The 17,400-nt window shown below is 47.3% G+C and overlaps 1 protein-coding gene across 10 annotated transcripts in view; it reads right to left on the reverse strand.

Moving 5' to 3' along the window:
* Positions 1–17,400, reverse strand: part of GATAD2A (GATA zinc finger domain containing 2A) — a 59,703-nt gene that overhangs the window by 12,283 nt on the left and 30,020 nt on the right. For 7 of the 10 annotated variants that reach the window (XM_032203517.1, XM_032203516.1, XM_032203508.1 and 4 more), the window contains one exon: positions 8,590–8,861. In XM_032203517.1, the coding sequence (XP_032059408.1) occupies positions 8,590–8,852 (263 nt within the window). In that variant the 5' untranslated portion in view covers positions 8,853–8,861. The other 3 variants (XM_032203515.1, XM_032203514.1, XM_032203513.1) reach the window with 3 other exon arrangements.

Consider the following 17,400-nt stretch of genomic DNA (forward strand, 5'->3'; position numbering starts at 1 on the left):
CCACTCGGTGACACCTCACGGATGCCAACGTGGCCGTTCTGGTGTCGGTTTTGCCAACTCTGGACCCATTTTTACAAACAACCCCCTGCCTCCGTGGGGCTGGCGCTCAGCCCAGCTCATGGGGAGGCCCCGGCCTCGCTGCGCTCCCCGCCACGGGGTCCGAGCCCGCTCCGGGGGGCACCCGGCACCCCCGGGACCCCCAGCGGGCGCCGCGGGCGAGCTCCGGTCCTGCGGGGAGCGGGGCCACCGTTGGGTCACGTGAGGCGACGGGCACGTGACCCGCCACGGCAAAAACCATGGCAACGGCCGGTCCCAGCCGGTGCTGCCCGGCCTTCATTTTGTGAGGTGAGGCCGGGCCTCAGGTGCTGGCAGAGAAAATGGAGCGGGTCCGGCCCGCAGGGCCACGCCGCGTCCAGGGGGGCTCGCCGCTCGCCGCGGGTGACCACGCCGAGGGTCACCTGGTGGTGTTTGAGGGGAAAAAAAATGAGAGAAAACCACAAAATTAGCCCCGGCGGAGTCGCTTTCTTGCCTCACAGATGCCTCCTCGTTTTGTTTTCAACGAGGGAGGCGATGGTTAAAGACGACGCTCACTGGCCCCGTGCCTCAGTTTCTCAAGATACCACAAGGATGGGAGAAGAAAAAAATAAAGAAAAAAAAAAAAAAAGCGCTTAATCCCAAACTGGTTAAACAACATGTGCTGATAGGTGATGAAACACCTCAAGTGGAATGTCATCAGGTTTGAGTTCATCAGCAATTAGCATACTGTGCCTGAGAAAAAAGTAAAGATATCAAGTAATTACTGGTGCCTAGGTCGGGCAGGAGGAAAGCAGGGCGAGCTTGGGCCACCCAGCAGCTCCAAGACATCCCAGCAGCCGATTGCACCGGGATGGAGAGCAACCTGCCTGGCCGAGACAGCTTCTTGGGACACTCTGACACCGCGTGAGCTGTCCCCCAGGTCCCTCGGAGGGACTGGGCAATGGCACCTCCATGTAAGGAGCAACCAGAGCCTCGAGAAGCAGCCCTCTGAGCTGTATGGGGCTGCGTGCCCGTCCGTTACTTGTATTTAGGAGAAAATAATGCTCAAAGAAAGTGCTGTATGGCAAGATACCACTGCTTCACACCAAAATGTAATAATAAAAAAATGCATCTTGTAGGACCATGACATGAAATCTGGAACTAGGAAATAACGCCTTAGCTATAACAGCTCTGCATTAAAACCCATCCTTTACTCTCCAGCTGCAGAACAGAAGGAGATGAGACCTCATCTAAAGGCTTGCCTGAAGCCATAGGATTTCTCTTTGCAAGTCTCTTTGCAAGACACATCGTGATATTCCTGACAGCTCCATTCTAAGATGCTGGTCTAACAAAACCTGGATTAGAAACAACAACATTTGGAGTTTAAAAGTATATATAACAAAATCAAGACTATCACTCTTGAGATCCTCTGCAAAGGAAGCCAAGAACAGAGGATGTTCACTTTGACTCTCCAATTCTGCTATTGAGCCTATGAAACCAGTACTACCGACCCATCCGCTGGCAGAGATGAACATGGTACAGAGCCTATTACACCTCCATAAAATCCTTACAGCATCAGAGCCACATTTAGGAGCATCTCCCACCTACCTACACCCATGGGTGAGTTGAGCCTGTTGATGCGAGACCTCACAGAGGAAAAGTCCTTTCTGCAGAGGGGAGCCACCGCCTGCCTTTTAAAGGCGAGACACGCTGACCCCAGCAACAAGACTACTCATATTCACCATCACTGGATTTATATCCTCAGCAGCATGACCGATTTTATAGCGGATGAGCTGGCACAAGACTGAACTCCAGAAACGTAGACCAGAACTCTGCAAAACAATCTTCCTTTATAAAGGAGTTTGCTCTACTCTTTTGTTAGCCTGTGTGTAAAGCAAAAAATTTAAAACAGATGTTTCAAAATAAGAAAGACAATGGAAATATCACCACTTTCAGGAAAAATACTGCCACCAGCAGTTAATAATTTGGGATAGCTGCCCTGATACTGTGACCTTTATCCTCTGAAGCCATCAGGCATATCCTTCAGCTAAATAAAGGCATAGTTCTATTATTCTCACTTCAGCTTTCATAAGTGTTGCTGTCTCAATCACTTGGGCTTTACGCGAGAAGATGAAAACAGCACTGCTGCCCAGCTACATACATCTATTTAAGCATCCACAGCCATAAAACACAATTTACCAGAGACCTTGAAGAAAGTTGGTGTAAAGGATTCAACAAAGACCTCCTAAGTCACTAAGTGCCCTAGGAAAAAGGCCACGCTTCCTCTAATGCCCTCTTTTCAAACCGCAGGGCACAAGGACAGATGCACCACACTATTCAAGAGTTCTCCTTTCGATCCTGTTGCATCCTCTAGCAATTCAGCACACAACTACTCCAGGAAAAAAACAAACAAACAAAACCCAAACCAAACAAAAAAGCCGCTTTCCCACAGGGAAGCTGTGTATTTAGATGGTGGTCTGAAGGAAAGGGGGTCAGGTGGCTGAATCCAGCCTCGCAGGTCTGATTCCACGTAGCTGGGGCAGAAAAAGATGAATTCAACTGCTGTTTGAGGAGAATACACCCGAGGGCTAAGGTATCTTGACATGGACTCGACTTCTCTGACTGATTCCCCTTCCTTGAGATGGAAGCCTCAATGATACATGACCAAGGAAAATAAAGTTATAAACTTAATGCCAGGAAGAGAAAAAGAGATGCCCATGGCCTACAGGCTCCAGCAGAAGTTTTACCTCAGAGGATGCCCACTGAAGCGAGCTTCGCCACATTAATGACAGAACTCCAGTATCAGAAAAAGCAGCCTGTGCGTTTGTTCACACCGATCCAGCAGTATTACACCAAAATAAGCTGCCTTTTACAGACCAGAGCTCATCCGTGCTCTAAAATGCCCTTTCAATCCCTCTTCCAAACAAATAAATAAATAAACAAAAAAATCGATGCGATGCTCAGTTGTTAAAGTTACAGAACTACTGACCTGAATCACGAAATTCCCCACTGCAGAGCAAGAGACCTACAAAGCCTCATCCTGTGGCATGCCAACATCCTCTGTCTGTCTGTAGGTAACTGACGGAAGCATCACACCTAGTACTTAGTCTGAAGTTTAATCTACGTTAGCAAATATGCAGCAGTTTTGCCTCAGTCCATTCAGCAATCTCTTGTATACACTCATCCAAAAATACTTGGCAGGGAGGGAAGACAAACAAGGAAAGAACAAGCGATGCAGTAGGGAAAAGAGAGAATTTTTTTCTGGAGATATAATATCTACAGGAATCAAAGAAGTTGTGATGGATCTAGCAATTGCGGTGTGAAACTGAAGCAAAACAAACTTCACTCCTTATCTGCCCTTCCTCTGAACATAAATTAAATTTTAATCAAAATATCTTTGCATTTAAAATAAAACATTAAAGTTCCCCAAGAAACTTTGGCATCATTTTTTTTTTTTTTACAGCATCCCTTGGTAGAACACATACCAAGGGGTATTGGATGCAACATACATAAGCTGAGAAGGAGATGTGAAGGACAGGGCCATGCCTTATTTCCAGTCCCATTAATGGGCAGAGAGGAGCCCATTACTGGTGCTGCACTAGCACCGATCCCAGTTAATTCCAGTAAAGTGGGGAGTTTGATCAGCCAACCCAGACTGCATTCTGATGTGCTTAAACACATAGTAAAATTTCAGAGGCAAATCCATCCATTTAGGAAGTTTTAAATGTGATTTGGCCAGCTTAAAAACAAAACAAATAACAAATCCCAAACTCAAAACCCTTCAAAGCAGCACCGTTTAGCATCCAAACCCTAACACGAAAATTCAGGGCACAGCAACTAGGCCAACTTTCATACAATCTCAAAACAATTTCTCTTCGATGTTATTTTTAATTATACCATACAACGGAGGCAGAACGTGATTATTCTGAGGTTCCAGAGCAGCATTCCCCAAGCACACAAATCATAACCAGCAAGACCTAAAATTAAAGGAAATAAAGAGTTCAGACAGATTGCCTTGAAAGCACCAACTGTAGGGATGCCTACAAACTCTTCATTCTCATCTCTCCTGGCAGTTTTCATTTAAGCAAACAAGCCGTGGCTTAAGTCAAGCCAGCTCACATGTAATTTCAAGCGGCGAGAGCTTAGAGCTGTGGGTGTATCTCATACTTGTGTGTAACACACATCAGGAGACAACAGAAGGGTGCAAGCAATTTGGGGGGAATATAAACCAAACGTATCAAATGCAGACTTTTTGGCTTAGCCAGGCTTCTATTTCTGCTGGAAGGAAAATCCAGACTCGAGCTTGATGTGAGTAATACAACACAACGAATAGAGTAATTTGTGGACGATTTTTTAAACAACTGAGACCCCGTCTGATACAGAATCTGTAAAAAAATATATATATATTTTTATCAACCAGTTTTAAATTGTTTTTGATCAAGCTGCAATTAATGCAGATGAGATAGTTAATAGTCAAATTCAACACTTGGCAAATAAATAGAGGAACACAGCCTAAGAAGTCTTCCAGTTTGTTTTACGCAGGACGTGTTTACCCTGAGATTACCAACAAAAAGTGAGAATTGGGGATAGCTATTTAACAACACCGTGCAGTTTTTGGGTGCTCCCATGAAAGAAGCTAACGATATAAACAGCCTTGCAACCACCGTAGCAGAAGTACAGCTCACGGTGGTCAAACCAGAAGCCAACTCTTCTATTTACATTTTATTAAAAATATCACCATCGCTGCCGTAACGCCACCACCGTCCTGCCTCCTCCCTCTTCTTGTACCCCTGAGAAGTCTCAGCTTCGACAATTCTGAAATGAAACCCATTTTGAGGTCACCTATTTGGAGACTTACTGTCATTTTGAAGATTCGGTTTAAGATAGCACAACCAAACTCAACAGAGCTGCTCATGGGGCCGAGTTGTGTTCTCATCAGTCCGTGCTCCCATCCCAGCTCATGAGCAAGGTTTTGCCAGATGTTACCTCAGTGTTTTGGGATATCCTGGTGCTTCCCCTCCAGCACAGAGGAGACTTTGCCCCCGTAGACACGTCTGAGGACAGCAGCTCCTGGCCAGGTGATAAGATCGTGCCCGGGAAGACAACTCGTGGTCTCTACCCAAGCTTTCTATGAGTAGACCAGAAATCGTGAGCTTAACCAGGCCTGCATGCACAACTGGTTTGTTTTGTCTGGTTCAGGGAACACCACTAAAAAACCACCACCAAAAACACCACCATAGCCAAGTGCCAGACAAAGCAGCACAGATGAAGGGAACTGAACCTGGAGCACAACAAACGCAACGTGATGCAGCAGGCAGGGTGATCCAAGGCAGGCTCCAGGAAAAGGTGCCAGCCTCAGCTGGAAACAACTGATGTTGAACTCAGGGTGAGCGTTGGTAGGAGACTTCTGTGCTTAGGGGGAAGGAAAGAACGGAGTGATGAAGAGAGGAAAGGGAAAGCAGAGCTTGGAGGAGCAGTCAGAGGGTACAACTCAACCAGCTTGGACACAAACGTTCCCTCTAGCACCCGTAGTGACGCAGATCAGCGTATTTCAAAAGCAAAGCGATTCACACATGACACGATTTTACCATCCCACTGCAAAGGGTACGTGTTCTTATCAAAAGGGGATGACTCTTTCTTTCCTCCCATTCCTCCTTTGCAGTGGGTCCAGCTTAATTACACGCCAGCATAGCTAGCTCCCAGCGCTGCAAAAACGCCGTGCAGAGGAGCAAGATTTTGGTTTGGCCTTGGGTGACCTCTCATCAAAGACTTCCACCACTACAGACTTTCTTCTGTTTCTTCTGGCATCAGAAAATGTGCTCAAACCAGCTCCTATTTTTAAATTTAACTTCAAGGTTTAGGAAAAAAAATTAAGAGAAATGCATTTTTCAAGTTTAACGTGCAGATATTGCCAGGGCTATATTTCAAATTTTGTAAAATCAACTGATTTCAGAAAGATAATCCATTCAATCAGCTTTACGTCAGCTAAACTGTGATTATTGCTGGGCCACCTTTTCCAAGGAAAATATTATGTTTTCAGTTCTAAAAGCATTAAGGAAGTTTAAAAGCCAAAACACCATACATCACGAAGCATGAATTTACCCAACCAAGAAGTCTGTAGTAGTTCAGTCATTTTAAGCAACAGCCTTTATTCATCTCCCCAGAAAATCAGCTCAGTTGCTTTAAAAACACGGGTATTATGAAAGCTGCAAGCTGAATTCCTCTGAAGATCAAAGGTCTGGAAGGTAAGTCCCTCACTTAATTTCATAAGGGATTTTTTTTTTTTTTCCCTTCCCCACAATTGCCAACTGTACTCTTATACATGCAAGGGATCAGATTCATCCAGAGACAAGTTTCCTCTATATCAAAGGCATCTTCAGACTCGGATTGCATTCCCGGGGTGGTGTTTGCATCCCGAGGCTGGTCGGCAGCGCTCCCGGCGCAGAGCACGGCATCACCAGGATGCAGGAGCCGAGCCCAAAGGCTCAGGAGCTGCTGTGCTGCTTCCAGAAGTTCGCAGAACCGTTCAGGCTCACTCTTTGCCATATGGGAAGACGCAGGGTTTAACCCCTCTCTATTAAGAGCACTGTATGAATAGAGGTTATGAATGGTGCTCCAACTTACAAACAGCATCCAAAGGGCTTACCTGAAACCTCACCAAATTCTTAATTATATTTATTATGATTAACTTCAGCGGACTTGGGATCAGACTGCCTCCTTACGTGAGCATATTTTTTGTATGGGGAAGCCTCCTCTCCCTTCTTGCTGAAACTAAAGACAACAATATCCTATTACCACCTGAAACGAGAAGGCTGTACGGAAAGAGGATGTTCTCTCATCTCATCTCAATAGGTGTTATTGTTCCAGATGCTCTCTGGGAAGTTAAGTGTACAGCTCCTTGTTCATCATCCTGTTTGTGCGCCTTGCAGCACACAAACAGAGCATAAACACTGGCACGCATTTCAAAAACATAAAATCACAAAAAGCACATGCGTGTGGGGGCAAGTAGTACAACAAAAGAGTAAGGATACCTGGTTCCAATTTATTAGCTTTTTGGTATGAGCAATCTTTTTAGATATTCTTCAGAAATCACAGTATGCATACTTGTGCTAATGAGCAGTTAGTGATTAAGCCAAAAGATACCTGAAGAGATTACTCCTAGCCAGCACAACACAACTGCTTGACGTGGAAGTCATCTACTATCCCTGTCAACTTTTCCTGGGCAAGACGTGAGTACCTCCTAACCATCAACTTCAGCAGCTCGCAGAAATCGTCCCTTTTGCAGAAGGTTTCTGCAGAAAGCTGAAAACCCTCACTTTGCCTCAATTAAGCCGATGGGAAAGGTCTTGTTTTACAGATACCGAAGCAATATTTGAATAAAGCTACCAGGCTCTTGCGATCTGCGCTACTTCTCAGGCATCAGAAGTCGGGAAAAGTTCACAGCTGAACTGCCATTAAACATCAAAGATACCAATTTTCCCAGTAGCACTCATAAGCACCCCTCCTCCCAATAACTCCTGTGCAGTTGATAAGAATCTCATGTTTTCAGCTTCTCACCTCAAATCTGCACTGCTGTAATAGCTCACATCCAAGCAGATACAGATTTATCACCCTGAGAACTGTTTAACCCATTTCGCACAGACAAGCCTCAGTTCTTAGGTATTACCACTCCGACATCAGCCAGTGGCAGAGTGGGGAATAAACGAGGCTTCTGACTTCCCCTTCAACATGCTGGATCTTTCTGCACTAAAAATAAAGTAAGGTCTTCAGGGTGGCAGAGTTTTTATCCTGGTACAGATGGAATCTGGGTTAGAAATACGGCGGAAGACTTGGAATCTGCCTTTAAAGCGATGCCCTTTCATCTGCGTGTCAGAACCACGCGATTCATTTGTATATCTCAAATCCAAGTCAAAGGAAACATCTTACGTTTTTGTAATAAGATTCTCCAAAGTGATCAGCAACTTTGAATTCATGCTTTCAGATGTCGGAATTCAGACATCTTAAGGAGGCTGGACCTTCAAAAAAGTGCTAAGAACCCGTCCTACAAAGAACTGCTGCAGATGGGTGATGTCTTTTCACAGTATTTCCAGTGTCAAAATCCACCAATTACTCTAAAGAAAAAGTCAGACTTATCCATACACACTCTGTCAGGAAGAATCAAGTCGCAATTAAAACTCCTCTGTTTGGGCAATTACCATCTATTATTTTTCCCTATATCACGGCTCAATTAAAAAAACACAACCCTCTTCCTCACCTAAATCTCGATCAGCAGCTGAAAGTGCGTTCTCTTTCTAACCTGTACATTTTTCTATTCAAGACTACATTTCTTTACTCAGCTGCTCACCACAGCTGCCACTGCCGTCAGAGCTCGTGTAAGAAAAATCAGGAGGGAAGTTACACTGAAGTAGCTGTTGAATGTCACACCAAGAGCCGGAGCTGTGACTTAGACTGAAGATTTTGATTCCTGCTACCTTTAAGACACGAGGAACTTCTTCCCAGTGCCATCTGACCACGTTTTCCTGTGCAGGTATCCCCAGTGCTACTGCACAAGTGCAGCAGCAGGTCACAACTCACCTTTTTGAAGTACTCATGTCCACAGGCTCATCTCCCGTCTGAACCTCCACTTTAATGGTTGCTTTCACCTCTCCGCTTTTTAATAATCCTTGCACTTTTCCAGCTCCGGGATCTGTTTTTATTTTCATGTCGCCTTCCGCAGTTATATCAGTTCCTAATAGTCCTTTCTCCATTTTTAGTTTTTTACTGTCCACATCGTTATGCGTTACCTCACGTTCTAAGGCTCGTTTCTGACTTCGTGTCCTGCATGCTTCCTCTGTCATTGTGAGGCTCTGGGGAGAGAGGAGACACAACGAGTTAAGTACATTGGAAAAAAGTAAGTGGGACAAAACACCTTAACTTCAAAACAGGGCAAAGTACATCGGTTACTGCAAAAAGAAGTTCAGAAAGAGCAATAAAAGTTCTGCTGGTGCGCTCACTTGCCCTATCTTCAACATACATCTCAGGCTGAAGCTATTAAGCACCCAGCATCACCGTACTTGAGCTTTTCATGTTAAGCAAAAACAAACAAACAAAAAAAGCCAAACAAGAAAACACACACAGACCCCTCCGAGTATAAACCAGAAGCAGGAAGAATAATAATAATAATAATAAAAAAAAAAGCCTGCACCAGAGCACGGGAGAACACACAACCCCTACCCCCCCCCTCCTTACACACACGTTAAAAAAAGTTTGGACCGCTACCAAAAAGCAGGAAGAACGAATGTATTTGCCTCACATGCAAATAACCGTAATTACAAAATTCGAGATTAGGATCTCCCTGGGACCGCTGCCACGTCTCTCCTAGGACCCAAGCCCGGCTGCGAGTTTCGGGAAGCGGGCGTTACGGGGAGACGGGACCACCACACCCTGCGTGGAGAGAGGCTTCCATGTTTCTTGACAGCCTGCCACCAGGCGCTACGGCACTGCCATTGTAATAAAACCGCTCAAGTTGAAGACTTTCTCCCCTCCTGGCGAGAGGAAGGCTGGGTTGGGGGGGACCACGCTTAACTCCTCGCCTGCCAGCGGCGCGGGGAGCCCGGCTCCGGGCGGGCTGCGCCATGGCAGCCGGCACTTCGGTACCTGCGGACACCCCTCGGACGCGGAGCTGAGTCAGGCTTTGATCCCATGACATCACTGGGCTCCACATGACCCTTCCCAGGATGCAGCCTGCGAGACAAAGCACTTTCCAGAAACCAGTCTGAGCCGGCGGCAGGCAACCCGCAGCGGGGTTAACCCCGCCGCCCGGCCGGCACCCGCCGGCGCCCGCAGCATCCCCGCTCCTCCTCCTCCTCCTCCTCCTCCTCCTCCATGCTCCTCCGCTCAAGGCACCAAGGAGGTAGCATGGGGGAAAAAGGGGGAGCACCCCCCCCCCTCCTCCCCCTTGCGTTCCCAATTAATTAATTTTAGGAATTCCTCCCATCCCAGATCACCCCCCCCACCCCCTTCCCCTCCCCTTAAACTAGATTTCAAGAGCAAGGCCGATGCACAATAGTTGGACAAAGTCTTTGAAATGTTTTTAGCGCTGGGAGATTAACATAATTATGCAACGTAATTAACCTCTGCTCACCCCCCCCTCCCTCCTTCCAGCCCCCCGTTATTCAACAATGTCATAAAGCGTTAGGTGAAATCGCAGTTTTGGTGGTGTAAGCCCTGTGCAAGTGACCGCAAGTTTCTCCGTGCAGTGTTGTACAAAGAATTTTAGTGTTGTTTTCTTTTTTTTTTTTTAAAGGAAAAAAGAAAAGATGACAATCAGTCAATGCACGGAGCAGCTCCGCTCAGCTGATCTGCTGTGCCAGCCCGACCGTGCCTGAACTCACAGCAGGGAAAGGAAAAGTGTGCTGTGCTGAAGCTGAACTGATTTTGGTGTTTTTGAGAGGTAAATGCAGCACACGAGACGCAGCCAGCAGCACCCAGGGCTCCCAAACCCCACGCGGGGCTCAGCACCTCGAGAGCACAGCTGGAAGTGCAGCCAGCCCCTTGCTCTAAGTGCCTCTGCTGACAATAAGGCAGCAAGGCAATTGCTCCTCGCTCTGAACGAGCAAACCAACAACCCGACCAGGAATCACAGAAATTGCTCCCATTAACTCGCTGCGAACGCACCAGACCCCAGAGCTAAAGCAACGGGCTGCCCAGCCTGCTAGCAGCCAGCTCACATATACTGAGATTTGCCACCGATCGCAGAGACTTTCCAGGAGCACGACTGCTTAGTCAGTAGGAAATCTCCTCTAAAATAAAAAATAAAAAGATGCCCGACCTGGGATCATTTTCAGCACCTTCATATTTTGCAGTCTCGCATGGATGAGCAGCACCACTCCCAAAGCCTGAGCTGATCCGATGGCTACAGCAGCCTGTGCCTCTGTCCTTCAGGGACTCAGGCCCCAAGTTTTAAAGGCATTTAATAAGATGTAATTGCTGCTACTTCGTTATCCCCATTTTTGATTGGGTTGGGGAGAAGCAGTACTTTGAGCTACGGTTGGATATTTCGCACCAGACCACAGGCAGAGCTGCCAGGCAGAACTCTGCACACTCCTACCTCCATCTCTCTTACCTGCACTAACATCATAGGCAATGGGAACAGTCTAAATCTTGCATTTGCAGTGAATTTATGTAAGAAATATTACACAGCCAAAATCATAGCAGCAGCAGAAAACCAGGTAATGAACAATTGCAACGGAGAGGCAGACATTGGGCAACCCACTCAGCATTTCTAGGTGCAAACCCTCTGTGTGTAACTCCTCACACAGGTCAGCCTTGATGAAAACGCAGGATGCACCTTCCCAACAAACCCTTTCCTACTACAGATTCTCCACGACGTGACACAGCCCGGTGGCAGACAGCCTTGCTGATGGCCAAGCCCTGCAGCTTCCACTGGCTCAGGTCTCCCCCATCTCCAGCTCTAGGAGAGCCAGCACAAGGCCGGACATTGGAAATTCTGCATCACCTGCGAGCAGTTAATTAAACCCATTTCTTTTTGCAGCACTACCTGGCACCCTGCAATTCCTTCCCAAAAGAGAAGCAGCCACTTGTTCTTGTAACAGCATCATCGCTCCCTTACCAGATAGTTAACCCAAACTTTGAGCTGGAAAAGGTTTCATCCTCCTCGTGTGTTCAGTACTGGCTGTCAGGAGGCTCACAGGGTCAGTTCTCCTTGGAGCAACGGTGCTGCTGCTGCTACGGTAACTTTTCTGCAAACCAAAACTCAGCCCAAGTTTTTGTTAACAGCACAGCATTTTTGTCACAACAACGTGGGCTGGAAGGCAGCAACTGGAACAGCAATTGCTAGGGAGAAGAGTATTTGTAGCACAAGGGAAACAGCACGTTGTGCAGACCTGCGTTACCAGAGAGACCTTGGGACTAGATTACACCAAGATTTTACAGCTAAACCCGAAGAATGCAGGTGCAGGCTCAAGGTTTATACACACTGTCACAGAAAGATCTGTTTCCACGGTTCCCCTACCCCTGCAATACTGATTAAGTTGTATTTATTGTAGATGAGCCCTAAAATAGTGGCTTTAACCCTTTTGGGAAATGGTACTAGAAAAGTTTGCTGATATGGATGCACATGCAGAGAGACCTACAGGAAAGTAAGTGTAGCATTGGGAGAAGGAGAGGAGAAGAACGACAAAAATAACGAGGAGGATTTCTTAAAAAGGTCGTTCTCCCTCCTTTTTCAGGGAAAGAGAGGGAAACTGGTAGTGTCAGAGGCTTTTATGGGAAGCACCTGTGTTACCGGGCCTCATCTCCTGCACCACTGAAGTAGGTCAGTTCAGCAAGTCTTCTGCAGGATGGATTTCACACAGTGGCCAAGTACAAAGCGCTTCCCAAACCAGCCTAAACTCAGGACCTGAAGGAGAAGACTGAAACCAGAAGCCTGCCCTGGGAGAAGAGGAGGAGGAAGAGGGCACCGGCACCAGCAGGGACATCCCAAAAGGACGTGAGCTGCTCCTTATACGACACAAGGAGGTTAGAGAAACCCCAGCTGAGGTGGGGAGATAATTCCCTCCTGAGGGCAGATCTGGCATCATCCCCAGCAGGTTTGATGGCACGCCAGCCATCAGATGAGCCTTTACCACCACTGCGAAGCAGCACCTCACCAGTACCCCCAGTACCTTGGCTCCTACAAATTCCTCTCTCCACTCCCAGACGGAAACTGTCTGTTGGGGTGGGGGAAGACACAGAGCCCCTCCTAACTCCCACAGACAAAAAGGGCAAGTCCCGAAGCACAACAGAGTTTGTGTTTAGATTTCACAACTTTAACCAAGAGGGAAAAAAAAAAGAAGGTGGAATGGATCTGTGCACTCAAAGCCTGTATTCTCTGCCATGTTCCAGCAAGTCCACTGAATTTATTGAGATCACATCTCACCAATTGATTCCACCAGATGGGAATAAATCAGCTGGATGTTTCAAAAATACCCAGGCTCTTTCAAGGATAACACAGCAGTTTTGAAGCTATGCTCTAAATCCCCATTCTTCCTCCTCCACCACTAACAGCAACAGGACCAACGTGAAGAGTAAACAGCTCTGGTTCAACTCGCCTGTACCTTTATTTTAAAGAAGGAAGAGTAAGTAAGGGCTATGCAGTAAATTTTAAGTTTTTATGGATGGTTCTGCTTTTTATTACAAGGAACAGCATAGCTTGGGGCGGAGCACTCAGGACCTAAGCAGCAAATGCTCAGCTTTAAGTGCCATCGCTGTAACAGATTAACCACTATGATCAATTCAAAAGGCAGTTTAGTGAGCAACATAAAACACTGTAAACTCCTCGGACTGCAGGCCACACGATTACACCTGATCAGCCCAAAGTCTCATCAAGAAATTAAGTCCTCCGTGCTGTTCCGCTGCCCTTTGAGCACTCTGCCAACAGGAAAAACCCAAACCTCCTTGGAGTTCACAGGTCTGCCAGCCTGGGGAGCACCGCACACGGTGCCAGGGGCTAGGAGCTCCTGCACCGTCACCTGCTCGCTTGTTTTTGCCTCTGCCGGAAAAGTTACAGAACGGGGAAAACATCAGAAAGTTCCAGTTTGGGACTTGGGAAATTAATTACTCCGTACTGATTTTTCCAGATGTGCAATCCAGCCCGGAATAAACCCAAACAGCTGCAGAAGCCGTGCCTGGCTCACCCGGCTCTGCCCCATCAGGGCACCTCCAGGCAACCGGGGAGCAGCCGGAACAGGTTTGGAGCACAAGCACACACAGGGAACGCTGACACCGTGCATGGAGACGAAACCACAATTAAAAGGGAAAAAAAAAAAAAAAGGAAAGAAAAAGCACGCTTTGCTTGCTGTTTGTAATGTACACTTCCACTTTTCCCTGCATCACACTCAGTTATCCGTATCGCCTCCTTTCTCCACTCCCATTCATGATTTATAACTTCCTCATACAAACTTCAAGTAATTCCTTCACAGGAAAGCACTTATGCTCACTTTTTTTCTTCCCCTACTATTTAGCTCAACTTGGTAGCATGAAATAAAAAGGGCTGGAGTTAAAATTACATCCTGAGGCTTTGCTAGAATCAACACTGCTGGTGAGCACCAGCAGCAGATATGGGCTCAGCACAGACCAGTTGCAGACGGGCTCGAATCCCACAGCAGCCGCACACGGACCCGTCCGGCTACGCGATATTCACCCTTTTCGGTAGCCAAAAACAAAGATCAACAACCCTCTTTCCCAGCATGATCTGGAAACTTTTACAGTGAAAGGAAAGGAGAAAAAAAAAAAAAAAAAGAAGCAAGGTTACAGAAGAGGAAACGGGGAGGTTAAGACGCATCCAAGTCAATGCCCCTGAGTGAAAAGAAGTCAGAGATGGCTTTGGATATTCCCTAAATGCAGCTGATCACAAAGTTTCACAAAGTTTCTGGCTCAGCAGTCGCTTGGACCCAGCACTGCCTCTGGCAATCGCGGCCGCCCGGACCACCCGCACACCCCCTCCCCACCATGCCCACCAATTAATTTCTCCTAGCAGCATGCAGCAAAGTTCCTGTAAGAAGTTGTTTCAACTGAGCTTAATTATGTCATAAGCATGTTTTTTTTTTCCCCTACATACTCATTGATAACGAAGCTAGAAGTGAGATCTCTTTGACACAGCTGTTAAAAATGATTGTGTGTGTACCGCTGTGTGAAGGTGTTCATGTCTGCACGTGTATTAATGTGCATACATGTGCACACACAGGAACTCGTGACCTTGTTGTATGAATTTTTAGAGAAATACACTTGGGATATCCAAATTAAGAACTGACTTTAAAAGAAAAGAATTAATGCAATAGGGGAAGGATGATAAGAGAGGGGTCAAAAAATAATAGCAATAACAGCACAAGGCCCACACCTGAGCTCCCCTGGGCACCTCAGAGCCTGTCCCTTTGCTGAGGGAGCTGAGGCGATGCAGGTGGATCCCCTGGCTGTGCCCACCATGCTCCCCACAGCACGTCCCCCACAAACAGGGCAGCTGCTGCCCAGGTCCCCTCAAAACAGGGCGAGGGGCAGGAGGGCGCCCAGCGCCCTCAGAGCACCCACAGCACGCCCTGGGCCTGCTGGCAGCCCCGGGGCCGGCCGAGCACGGCAGCCCACCAAGGGTTAAGCCCTGCCATTTTGGTGCCATTCACCGATATGTCCATTAAGGGTGTTACATAACAAAATGGCAGCCCTTAACCCTTCCCGTGCCGGCTGAGCCGCGTGTGCTCACGCACAGGGGGCCCGGCGGCACCTCCCGGGCACGGCAGCCCTGACACCCTCCCCCCTCCTCCCTTTTCTGTCATGATTATCGTTTCCCCTCGCTGCGAGCGTGCGGGGGAAGATAAGTGACCTTGCTGAGGGCTGCTCAGTACTTGTGGTTAAAAGGAGAAGGAGCCCACAAAAGTTTCCTGCGTGCCAGGGTGCGAGGCATCGTGCAGCGTGGCAGGGAGCACTTCTGGCTGGCGAGGGGCCGGCGGCACGGCAGCGGCTTGCCCACAGGCTCCAGAAGAAAAGCATCTCAGGGGCACTGGCCTGACAGATTATTGAGGGAGAACAGCTGGGACTCGGGGTGTGGGGGTCCCAAGGGTCCCTCCGACACCCTGGGCCTGCAGGAGCAGCTTTGTTGTCACCCCAAGGAGCAGCGGCGCCAGCCAGCCCCAGCGCTGTGCCCGCAGCACAGTAGGAAGCAGCTCAGCCCTCGTTTGACTAAATATTTACCAAAATTAACAGACAAACATCTGTAGGAGCACGCTGAAGCTCCGAGCACCACAAATGTTAAGCTCTGGTTTTGGCCAGAAAGGAGACTTTGCAAGCTGGAGTCGCACTGCACGAGGAGTCACCAGTCTGCCTTCCATCGCTTTTGTGTCAACTCGCCTTACAAAGAAAATCGCTATTAATGCAAGGTTTGGCTCCGTTTGTGAAGGAAACCTGCACTCTAATCATTACCTAAGCACCGTGTGCATCGGAGAAGTGGTCACAATTCCTAACAGAAAGCTCAATGTGCCATATAGATTATATTAAACATCTAATAGCTACGGCCCGTAAAAGTCAATCTAATTTGCTAGAATTCTGTGAGAACCTCACAGAAGCACTGTCAGAGTGATCTTAGGGAAAAAAAATGCTTAAATTTTTGAAAAAAATCTTGCATAAAGCGAACAGGCGTTTCTCCTAAGCCTCTTTTACTGGTGGTGCTCTTCTCTCCTGAGAGCACCCAGCCCTCCAAGCCCCATTTCATGGCCCCGCCGCGGGGATGCGGGCGCCCCGGCAGCACGGTGAGGTGGTACCAGCTCTCCTCACGCTCTGCCATCGCGATTCAGAGCTGCAAGGCTTCCAGCAACGAGGGGGTTCATTGTCACCCCCAGGGAATTCGGCTGAAGGAAAAAGGACGGAATCAAAATCATTTTGTTTAAAAGGCAGCAGCACGTGGCCTGGTGCAGCTTGGCAGGAAAGATGCTGCCTCCCTTTGCCGTGTGGATTCTCCATTCACGTCAGCCCCTCGCAGATACTAGCTAATAATTAAAAACTGTTTATCCCGTGTTTATTTTGACTCAGAAATAAAACCTACTGCTTAGAGGACTACAATTCGATTTTAAATTTCATTTAAATATTAAGTAACAGCACCGTAGATTGCAATCAAGTCCCCCCCCCATTTCACGTATGCTTCTTATTAAAGAAGGGATCTAGGTTGGTTCATTTATTTTATGCAAGAACAGCAAAATTAGCATCGTTAAATACCCCGTCACAACAACAATCAGCTTTTCCAGCACCGCATGCTGTGCGTATTGTAACACGGGCGATTCCTCGCTCCTCTGTGTCTTAAAAAACTTAAAGGAGGAGAGGCTCTGTGTGCACAGACCATCCCAACGGGCTGCAGCATCACCCTGCCCGAGCAGGGCCTCACTCCGGATTCATTCAACCCAATATTAATTATTTAACACAGCCGCAGCCCAGCCATAGAGGGAATTAGTATAAATGAATACAAAGGACTGGGCACTAAGAGAAAGATCTGAGCGACTTAAAGAATTTTATTCTTTTCCAACCACTAGCTTAATTCTTCTGAAAAGATTTTGGATGTTATATTAATTCTAAGGGCCACTGCTTTGGGTGTAAAGGCATTTAGTTAGAGGGTACTACTTGCAGCCACTACTTGAGGGATTTGTTTGACCTGAATTCTCCCCCAAGTTTTATGGATCTATTTTTGTCTAGAAACTACCGGGCAGGAAGTCTGCTAATGACTATGTCTGGGCTTTGTATTACCAAAAAAAAAAAAAAAAAAAAAAGAGAAATCACCGAGATTCCTCAGTGCAGAACAGCAGTTAGCACGAGTTTCGATAAGGGTTCAGAGCAGCAGTATTTGGGTAACAAGCTGAACTGGCAAAA

The sequence above is a fragment of the Aythya fuligula genome, chromosome 26 (assembly GCF_009819795.1).
Source record: "Aythya fuligula isolate bAytFul2 chromosome 26, bAytFul2.pri, whole genome shotgun sequence".
NCBI lineage: Eukaryota > Metazoa > Chordata > Aves > Anseriformes > Anatidae > Aythya > Aythya fuligula.